The sequence below is a fragment of the Morus notabilis genome, unplaced genomic scaffold (assembly GCF_000414095.1).
Source record: "Morus notabilis unplaced genomic scaffold, ASM41409v2 Scaffold679, whole genome shotgun sequence".
Classification (NCBI taxonomy): Eukaryota; Viridiplantae; Streptophyta; class Magnoliopsida; order Rosales; family Moraceae; genus Morus; species Morus notabilis.
In genome coordinates this window covers 323,398-334,963 of record NW_010365777.1, presented here as the reverse complement: position 1 = coordinate 334,963, position 11,566 = coordinate 323,398, and the positions used below count along the sequence as shown (strand labels likewise).

At 29.5% G+C, this 11,566-nt stretch overlaps 1 protein-coding gene across 3 annotated transcripts in view; it reads right to left on the bottom strand.

Annotated features, from left to right (window-relative positions):
• Positions 1-3,450, bottom strand: part of LOC21396202 (serine carboxypeptidase-like 7) — an 8,692-nt gene extending 5,242 nt beyond the window's left edge. The window contains exons 1-2 of one of the 3 annotated variants that reach the window (XM_024172565.1): positions 3,231-3,450; positions 2,953-3,098 (exon numbers count right to left, since the gene is read on the bottom strand). In XM_024172565.1, coding sequence (XP_024028333.1) covers positions 2,953-3,098; positions 3,231-3,391 — 307 coding nt within the window. In that variant the 5' untranslated portion in view covers positions 3,392-3,450. The remainder of the gene's footprint in view (positions 1-2,952; positions 3,099-3,230) is intronic. The other 2 variants (XM_024172562.1, XM_024172563.1) reach the window with 2 other exon arrangements.
• Between the last annotated feature and the right edge of the window lie 8,116 nt (positions 3,451-11,566).

Below are 11,566 nucleotides of genomic sequence, written 5' to 3'. Positions count from 1 at the left end.
GATTTTTATTTTTGTTTTGCTGTACGGGCTGGCTTTTGTTGATCGAAGATGAGAGAGAGAGGGATGGGGTTGCTGGGTTTGGTTTTTGTTTGAAAATGTAAAGAGAGAGAGAGACGAATTGGGTTTGTTGTGGAATTGTGGAATTTGGTTCAAAAATGATTTATTAGTATTTATTTAATATATTTTAATATTAAATATTATTACATGTTTTTAAAATTAAACCACCAAACACAATTTCAGTTTTTTTTAAACTGAAATCAATCTCAGAATAAAACTATCAAACACATTTTTAAAAATGATTCTAAAATAAAAATGAAAACGTTTTCATTTTATTTTCATATAAAAAATAAAATTATTTTAGAACCAATTCTAAACGCACCCTAAGATTGTAATTTCTTAGAGATAAAATTAAGAAGGAAAGAAGTAAAAATCAATAGGGTCCATCATATTTGAATCATTCAAAATTTAGAATGAAAATGGGAGAGAAAAAGTTGCAAAAAAGGACGTAGATAACCATCTTTTTTCTTTTCTTTTTTTTCACACACAAGAAACCATCTTGCTTTAGTTACACCTTATTTACTCACTTAGTACGAGGGTACAATCATTAAATCCACCTGTACTGATAATTTCAGAGACGTTTGGTTTATAGATTAAAATTATGTGATTAAAACTATTTTTGATTTACGTGTATTTTTTGTGAGAGAAAATACTGTAACGAACCATGAATAATGATTCAAATCATGATTTGAATCCTCCAACCAAATATCCCCTTCGTGTCTTTCTCATCATTCGGGGACTTTATCAATTTTTACCTTTTGTTTTAAGGAATTTCTCTTATGTTTTTTTTATTAAAAATTCAAATAATATACTTTGAGGTAGTAATTTTTTTTGAAAAGTTATTGCTCAAGAAACAATATCAAAACTCAATTATTTGCCTGCTCTTCGCACCTATTGGTAGTAATGAATGTTTTCTAGCAAATAGGGAAAAAAAATAAAAGGGAGAAAAAAAAAAAAGCTAAGACTTAAAATTGATAGGTCAATAGTTTACATAAGTTAATAAATAGGCTAAATTACTGTTTTCGTCCATAATTTGTCTGTTATTGTCCATAACTTGTCTGGCTATGAACCATAACTTGACAAGTTATTGTCCATAATTATTCATAACTTGTCTGGTTATGAACCATAACTTGACAAGTTTATCCATAACTTATCTGGTTATGAGCTATAATTTGACAAGTTATAACCTATTAATTTTTATAACTAAAATTTGGCCTTTATACTTTTTTAAACTTTTTATATTAGCCTATTTTCTACTATTTCTCAAAATAAAATTACTTTAGTTAAGTTTGGGCCCAATCCAGCAGTTTGAATGGAAATCTCAAACCGAGCCAACCTAGAACTTTATAAGGCATTTTGAAAATCAAAAAAAAAAAAAAAAAAAAAAACCATTCCGGGCCCAACCAAAAATTTTAAAAGGATTTTTAAAAAAAAAAAAAAAAAAAAAAAAAGTGTTTTGGCCGTACGGCTCTACCCGAATAAGTTTCTAGGCTCAACATCTTCAAGATGAGTCAGAACTCAACTAATAGTAACGAGTCTCAGGCTAGCACAAACTTAAAATATACGTTTAAGTATGAAAGGAATAAAAAAGAAATCCTCAAACGCCTTATTAAAACAATAACAATAATCACTTCAAACCTTACCCTCATTCCTAAAGTCAAGTCTCAGAAAAGCTTAACAGTTTACATCTCATTAGTCTTTCGTTACGTGATCTACAAGACTATTTCTAAGACTTGTCGGCCACTAGGCTGGAATTTGTCCTTCCACAATTATCTTAAACACTCAAAAATGCTTTCCTCACTGGCCGTTAATTACTACAATGTTGGTTGCCTCTAAAATGATGCTCTCTCTCAGGAAACGCAAGACAAGTAATGGAATTTGGACCATGCATTTTCTCTTTCCTAAAGTCTAAGGTCTCACTCAGTTCAGTTCGCCGATTTGAGTTTTTAATTTGAATTGAAATGTGACTTTATGTAAGTGCTTTTAACTGTAACAAAAAAGTTAGATTTGACTTTTTATGAAAGATTTTTACTGTAATAAAACTAGAATTGAAAACTCGAATTGGTGAAATAAACGAGACATATGTCTCCAAAAAAAGTATAAAGTAATAATACATCCCATTTTTTAGTTTAAAACTTGTATGGTTTGAAATGAAAAATTTACGACATGTGGTTTGAACTTTTGATTTAAAACAATTAAAACGGGATAAACTGTTATTTTCACGTATGGTTCTTAAAATTTACTTTCAATTTCACTTTAATTCCTGACTTTTAAAATGTCCCGCAATTGATCCCTAAAGTTTTATTATGTTTCACTTTTAGTCCTTCTATTACTGAGTGTTAAATATTTGATGGAAATTGTATAAATTAGAGATTAAAATTGAAAAAAATTAAAATTTAGCTGTTTAATTAGTCTTCAAACTTTAGGTGTTTCTAATTTTGGTTCTTAATTTTCACAGATATCCTGTCAAATATTTAACATCTAACTAATGAAAGAACTAAACTAAAACAAAATAAAACAAAACCTTAAAGACAAACGGTTGAACGTTTTAAGTCAAATACTAAAGTGATTGAGAGTAAACCTTAGAACTATTTGTGAAATTAATCCCTATATTTTTATATATTTTCTTAGTATCTCAATGTTTTTATGTTTGTTCAAAACATCAATGATTTGAACCAAGTCGAAAATTTTTTACCGAACACTTGAACTCCAAAAGTTATAACTTGAGTTCAAAATTTTTTTGAGCTTTACTCCAAAAGAACAAACCCTAATTCATTTGAACTATTTGATTCAAAACACTTGAACGTGTTTACCAAATAATCTTTCTGTATTTTTAATAGGAGTACGTGCGCTCACTGGCATCTACATAGATACATCATTAAAGTTGAGATTTACCTATCCCAATAGCAAGCGAAGAGAAACCAGAGCAGAAAGGCCCACCAGTGAACCAAAGCATAAGAGGATCATCTCTTGGGCTCCCTTCAGATTCAACAAAGTAATAGAAGAACTGAACATCTTCCTTCTCATCCACTGCTATGTATCTGCAAAAAAGATCACGTTACTTTTCAAACTAGACTAGATCTACGTAACATTCATGGATGCTTAAATTGATGAAATCATCCTTTTCAATAATAACACCAAAAATAAATTGCGGAAAACATCTAGAGCCTCACCCAGTTTCAAGATTGAAAGGAAGGGGACCGGGAAATCCTGGAAGTGACTTGACTATTGATGAAGAAGGAACCACAGAATCCGAGAAAAGTATCAAGCAATAAATGAAGAGATGAATATAAGTACACTTGAAAACTTTGGTGAAATGTCTAATTGTATCCATGTTCTCTTCAAAAGAGTGTCGTTTTTTCCGTAATAGAAAAATGAGTTGAAGATGGACACTAGCAAGGAGAAGGATGGCTATTCATCCACTCTATTTCTCTGTTGTTTGATACGAGGATCATGGAAGTGGAACGTTGACGCTGAAAAATGGTGAGGAGAAAATAAAATAAATTTGAGCATACCAAGGAATCTTTCTGCCGCATGTGGTTTTAAAGTTTTCATTTTCATTTTATTCATAGTGATCCCACCAAATGTTGTAAACGTGTATGATTTGTTGTACTCAAGCGAAAAAAAGGAGTTCTTGATTTATTATTATTATTATTATTATTAATACTATTATTATTGTTATTGTTATTATTCAGGGGACATTCATCCATCGTTGACAACTAATTTCTTTCTCTTCACGTGATGAGCTTTTACATATGTAAGATTTTTTGGGGAATAAAAATCTATTGTACCATTTTTCTGCCTATGTGATTGTCACACCGATTAAATTTTGACACATCGTGAATTGTTTATGTATTTTTAGTTTTTTGTTTCTATTCAAAGATTAAATTTCTAAATTTAAATGATATAGTAAATTAATAGTGAAAGACAGCCGCTGAAATTAGAAAATGAGGACAACAGATTTGAACTCTTTTTTCAGATGGGCACTATGCAAGTTTATATAACTTTTTTTTGTTTTTTTATTATATATAAAAATAATAATTACAAAAATTTTTCAACTATGCTCTCCGTAGCTCAATTTGTAAAACATAATATATGTTCCTCATGTCCCATAAGAGGAAAAAAAAAAAGAAAAATATATGTTCCTCATAGAAAAAAGAACCAAAAAACGCTCTCTTTGGTTTTTTCATGGAAAGTGACCAAAAGTTTGCTTGTGGCATATAGTATAAGGGTATATTCGAAATTCTCTTTTACTTAAAAATATAATGGAGATTTTTTTGTACGATTAGTGTATTGATAGATCAAGTTTTTTTAAATGTTAAATCTATGTGCTTTTTAACTTTCGTGTGATTTTATACAAATTCAACGAACATAAAACTTAACTTACCGGTATATGAATGTACTAGAGAAGGTCCCAATAAACTTGATTTTGAATCTACTATTGTTTTTTAGGAAATTTTGGCACCAATTGTAGAGAAATAAAAAACCTTAACTAGTTCTATGAAAACATAAACCTTTACAAGCTTTTTTTTTTAATAATACTAATTAAAGAGAATAAATAAGTTCAAAAGTTTGTTTAGAAGAAGATATTCAAAAAATAATTAAAAATAATCAAAATAGAAAAACTAGGACTGGTTCTTATGGCGCCGGTGTAAGAGTGATCCGGGTGGGAGAGATGGTTACCAACATTGAAGAGAGGGGGAGTTGAGACATTGTGCAGGGCGGGGGCGAAACTTCCGACGTTGTGTGGTGGGGACGTTGCAGCGGAACTTAATGGGTACTTGGCAACATGGTGACGGTGTGGTAGGAAATTCGCAGCACAAAATTCTTCAACACTTACTATTTTTTTTCCACTCTCTCTCTCTCACGATTTCTCATATTCTTTTTCTTTCTTTCTTTCTTTCTTTTTTTTTCTCTCCCCCAAATTCCCCACGATTTTTCAACCTCATTTTCATGTCCATTAGCACAAGGAAATTCCAAACGATTTCCTGAGTTTTGTTGCCCTTTCAGAGACAAAATTCCGTTATTTCTTAAAGAAAATTCCATCTGACATGCTTAAATTTGACGTCTTTTGCAGATTCGTATTCCATAGTTGTGTATTTTAGGGGGCGTTTGGTACGGGGTAATCATAGGAGTGGGAATGAAAATCTTTCAGATTCTCATGTTTGATACAATTATTTAACTTTTTTAAAACCCAAGAAAATGAAGTCCATGGGTTTCACATTACCACATTTTGAAGTAATCCTAAACCCACCCAATAAGGTGTTATTCAAATTCTCGAGAATCTCAAAATTATGGGAATCTCATAACAATAATAATAATAATAATAGTAATAATAATAATAATTAATATAATTAATATTATAATAATTATTATTATTATTATTAATATAATAATAATTATATTTATAATTATAATAATAATAATAATAGTAATAGTAATAATAATAATAGTAATAATAGTAATAGTAATAATAATAAAAAATTTGAAAACTTTGGTGAAGAAGGAACCACAGAATCAGAGAAAAGTATCAAGCAATAAATGAAGAGATGAATATAAGTACACTTGAAAACTTTGGTGAAATGCGTAATTGTATCCATGTTCTCTTCAAAAGAGTGTCGTTTTTTCCGTAACAGCAAAAGTAATAGAAAAATGAGTTGAAGATGGACACTAGCAAGGAGAAGGATGGCTATTCATCCACTCTGTTGGTCTGCTGTTTGATGATGAGGATCATGAAAGTGGAAGGTTGACGCTGAAAAATGGTGATGAGAAAATAAAATAAATTTGAGCATACCCCGGAATGCTTCTGCCGCACGTGGTTTTAAAGTTGTTATGGGGTTGTTCTTTTGAAGTGTAACTTGAGTGTAGTTTTTTATTTGAATTTGAGTTATAACTTGAGTTGAAGTTGTAGCTTGAATAAAGTTGAATAAAGTTGAATAAAGTTGAAATTTAAAAGAACGTGAACTTGAATAAAGTTGAAACTCGAGTTGTATTGGATACGAGTTTTTCGGTTGTTTTTTTTTTTTTTTTTGTAATTTTTGTGGTTTTGTGAGATCTTTCACGATTCTTTAGATTTATTGTTTTTTTTTTGTGTGAATATTTCTGTGATTTTAAAGTATTTTGGTGACAAGACAATATTTGTGCTATCAGTACTGACAGTTATTGGCTTAGTTTGGTATTATTGTAGATTTTAAAAAAATTACTTTTAGTTGTGCTGAAAGATAAAGTAGTTATTACAAAAAACAGTTGAGTGTTTGGTAAACTATAATTATAGTAGCTGTGTCGATTCTAAAATCAGTATAATAATGTTTATAAATTATGAAGTTAAATTGATGTTGATAGTTAAAAATTATGGTTATATTATATTATACTATAATATAATATATATATATATATAATTACAATACAAACATATATAATTACAATATAATGTATATTTATTATTATATTTAATGTAATACAATAAAACTATTATCAAATAACATATTATATAATTATTATGTAGAATATAATAATATTATTAAAATGGTTAATATAATTACAATATTATAAAACATATTATAATATTACATAAAAAATAATAATATTTCAGCTATAATATAATTAAAAATTACAATTACATTATATTATAATATAATATATTATAATTAATATATTATATAATCATAAGGTGTAATACACTATAATAGATAATAATATTAGAATTATTAAATTATATTTATATTTAATTATATAATTATTATAATAGTATTAATATAATTATATCAATACAATATAATATGTAATATGTAGGTGCTAGCTTCTGTATATTGTAAGTGGCAGCTTTTATTGGCCATGCGTTGAACGAAGAGAAAAGGGAGAAGGAAGAGTGAGGTTAGTGGCCACGTGTATATGTGAGAGGCAAGGGAGATAGCTACAAGGAAAAAATATATTAAAAAAATGTGGAACCCAATTAAAAAAAAAAAAAAAAGCTCTTTCTCTGAATAAAACAGAGAGAGGCTTGATTAGCAAAAAAAAAAAAAAAAAAGTGTGAGGCTTAGAGTTTGTTCTTTTACAACAAAAAGTTTGAACTCGAATTACAATTTTATTTAAATTCATGTTCTTTTGTAAAATTTGAGTTTAAACTCGAGTTTGAACTTAAATTTTGGGCTAAACTCGAGTTCAAGTTTCTCCTTCAACTCAAACTCAAGTTAATAAACAATATTTTTTCTATTCTTAAAAATGCCATAACTTTTTCATTTTAATTCTGATTGAGATTTTTTTTTCCTATGCATTCACAACGAAAAGAAGAATAAAACCCCACCCATATACCCTATTAAAATTTTTCATCACCATTGAGTTTTTATTAAAATACTATTTAAATACAAATTTAAGTTTTGACTCACCCAAACACAAACTCAAAAAGATTCTCAATTCAAATTATAACTCAAATGTGCACATCCAAACACAAACTCAAGTTACAACTTCAACTCAAATTATAACTCAAACTCAACTCAAGATCATCACTCTAGTCACCCTAAATCAAAAATGCAAAAGAACAACCCTTTAATCGCTTATGGAAGGGGAAAGAGCTTAGGAAAAGCAGCGGCTTTTACCGTTTTACAGTAGGCGAAAGAGCCATCCACACCACCACAACTTCTAAAGTTAAATTGCAAATTTAACAAAAGTGACTGAGTAGCTTTATTGAAAACACAGGCGAGCACTACTAGTGAGCCAACAATTGATGTTGGTGCCAATTTCCCCAGTGCTAAGGTTGCCATCTTTGAAAGCCAGTTCAAGACAATAGTCGCCAATATATGCGTGATTATGTGGATGGTGGACAACTTAAAAGAGGAGGATTGCTCATTGACTATTTACGGGAAGACGCTTGTCCTCACAGTGGAGTTGTTTGGTAAAATTATGGGTTTGTTTGATTGGGAGGACGACTTCGTACAGTAAGACACCGACGAGGAAGTGATCAATTGGAAGAAACAAATGAATAACATGAAGTACAACAAATCAGTCAATATTCATATTAAGGATGAGTCTCTAATCCGGCACATTAATTTTACCTGACTAATCCGCTCAAAAATTGTGGCCATCAGATTAAAAAATGGACGGTGTAGATGAAAAGTTTATTTTCATGCGTCTCTCAAGCACACTCCCACTCCCACAACCAAACTCATTTCTCTCTCGACCTCCTCCGCAGCCATCTCGCTGTCGGTGACTTCCGACAGACGGACGAGGAGACCCACCGCCTCACGACAACGCTCGCAACTAAACTTTTTTTGGTTGATTAATCCCTGAACTTTGTGTTTGCCTTGAGCAAAACTTTGGATACTAATAAATGATTTTAAAAATTTAATGGTAATTACATAAGCTCATCGCGTGATAACTTGAAAGTTTATAGAAAAATCATATAAGGAACAAAATATTACCTTCAATGCTAGTTAAAACGTTTGAAAACAACAACATTATACTTTTGTAAATATACAAAGACTTATGTTGAATTGTACAACTGCCGTATGTAAATATACAAGACATATGATGAATTGTACAACTTGTCGTATAACTTATACATCTTTACATGTAAATATACAAGACTTATACTGAATTGTACAACTTTCATATGCTACATTGTACAAGGCATATGTTGAATTGTACAATGTGTAAATATACAAGACTTATACTTAATTGTACAACTGTCGTTATGTAAATGTACAATAAATCTCTAAATTGTACAACTGTCATTCTGATCAGGCAAAAGATGCCTACCTGACCAAAGACTTTGCCAATAATTATACTATAATTATAATATCATATTATAAAAATAATTATAATATTATTATAATATCATATTATATGATAAAATAATAATATTAGAGATATTAATATAATTATGATATTATTTATTACAATATTACTATTATATTATTTTATATTATTTTATATTATTGTATTATTATATTATATTATATTATATTATATTATATTATATTACTAGTCTTAATTTTAGATTGGGAAGATCATAAATTTTAAATTTTATTAGGGGTATTATGGGTATTATGAAATTTTATTAATTGTATTAAGTTGATTTCCGCACAATCTAAAAGTTAAAGTTGCATTTAGACTGTTTCTGATTTTATCTGTAGATTTTTCAAAAAATTTTCAAAAAATACTTTTGAGGAGATTTACTAAATATTAAAATCAACTTTTGCAACAAGCAAAAGCTGATTTTGGGAGCGAAAATCAATACCAAACTAGGCCATTATCTGTCAATGTTACTATGGATACCAGCCAGTATCACAGCAAAATATATATATTTAGGTGGATACCGATAGTTACTGCTCGTTAATTGACCAATATCACAGTGAATATTGACGATTATTGATGGGTATCATAATGGTTACTGGTTACTAATCGCTATCACGGTGAATACCGTCTACTATTATGGTGGATATAATCTGATATCTTAAGAGTATTTTGTATTTTAAAATAAAATGTGATCGACATGACGTCGTATTCTCTGTAATTATTATTTTTTTCTGTGACATAAGTCCATCCAAGTCTTGAATTTACGGTATTTTTGTAAAGAATCCTTAATTCCAAGGCTTGCATTTGCAGCCAATCCACTAGAGTTTGGTTGTGACTTATGAGCAGCACGACATGGAAGATGGCACAAAGCTAGTTTGCTCCCTTCTACTTCATCTTCCAGACTAAAAAGCTATGAGATTTCCCAGATTTTCTCTTGGATTTTCTAGGTAAAGAGCGTTGGGTGTTTGGGGAGACTCCGGAGAAACTACCAGGTGGGGCTGCGTCCTATCTGGGGGAGAAAATCTTGGCAAATCCAATTTCTTTTCTTCCTTTATTTATTTATTTTTTTTGTTTTGCTTGTCTGATTTTTGAATTTCTCTTTTTTTTAAGGATATTTTAAATATATGGTATAAAAATTAAAAAAAAAAACAACCATAAAAAAAAACACACACACACACACGCGCGAATCACGAATGTGGTTATTTAACGTGTGTAAAACTAAAAGAAAAAAGCAAATGGGTGTAGAATTACACAAGCAAGAGCAAGAGAAATATTGACTTCACGTTATGGTTTACAAAACATATAAAATTGGGAAAAGGAAACAAATGACCCTTTAAATAATAACCTTTTGATGTCTGACTTATAAAAATTGCCCCAATAATTTTTAATCAAATTACATTAGTCAAAAAGGTATTAATTAAGAGTAAGAAGATGTAAAAATTGAGACTCATGCACTAATCTAAGAATATGTTCAACAATTTTTTCTACAGAAATATTATGAGATTATCCGAGAAACTCCTTCACTAGCAAACCGTGAAAACACCTAGGTCTTCAGTCTAAGTGACCTACTCTAAGCTGTTTGATCTACCTTCAGCTGCAACAACTTATGATGAACCCTCTTGAATGATCTAAAGTTTCTTTATGTTTCATCTCTACATTATTAGTTGGAAATTACGATCCTTGCTAAATCCCTTTCATAGAAATCTAACTGGGATCCAATCCCAATGCAATCTTGCACCATCATAGTTATTTGATGCTCAATGTATTTTTATTTTTATTTTTTTTATCACTCCATTCGTTTATAAAAGTTCAAGGAAATGCTTCCTTATGCAGATTTAAAATTAAAATTTGCAACTTACACCAGTTGAAATAGTATATTAAACGATGGTTAATAACCATCGTTAAAACTTATGATGACTCCACAGTCGTTAAATGTTAGGCACTTTAAAACCGTCGTTTAATATGCGCAAGAAAATCTAACGAAAGCACTTTAAACGACGGTTTTTATACAAACCGTCGTTAAATGTGCTACTTTTAACGACCATTTTTTGCAAAAATCGTCATTAAATGTGCACTTTTAATAATAAAATTTTAAAACAATCCAAAATTTAGAGAGAATAGGGAAGATAGAGAATGAGGAAATGAGGAAGTGAGAGGGGGAGAGAGAAATTTAGAGGTTAGAAATGAGAGTTAAAAGAAAAGTGGAATAGAGTGCTCGATATTATAGAAGGGAAAGAAAGTTTCAAAATTTGAAAAGAGAAAAATGAGTGGGAAAAAGTCCGCTTTTTTGTTTTTGAAAACTTTTGACGACAGTTTGAAAATTTTTGAAAATCTAGAGATTAGACGACGGTTTTTAAAAAACCGTCATTTAATATGCTCAAATTTTCTTAATTTTATTTGTTTTATATACATTAGACAACGGTTCTTTAAAAATCGTCATCTAATGTCTAACATTTAACAACGGTTTTCTAGAAACCGTCATCTAATATATAGTATGAAGTTTTTGAAACACATAAATTTTCGTTCCGTATTTTTTCACCACATTAGAAAGCGGTTTTTCTTAAAACATTGTTAAATAAACGTCGTATAATATAGAATTTGTCGTCTTATTATCTGAAACATATCATCAAACTAGCATCGGATACAATCTTAATTTGAAATTACTAAAACATTAATAAAATTCTTAAGATAAATCTTAAATAAACCAACCAAAAGA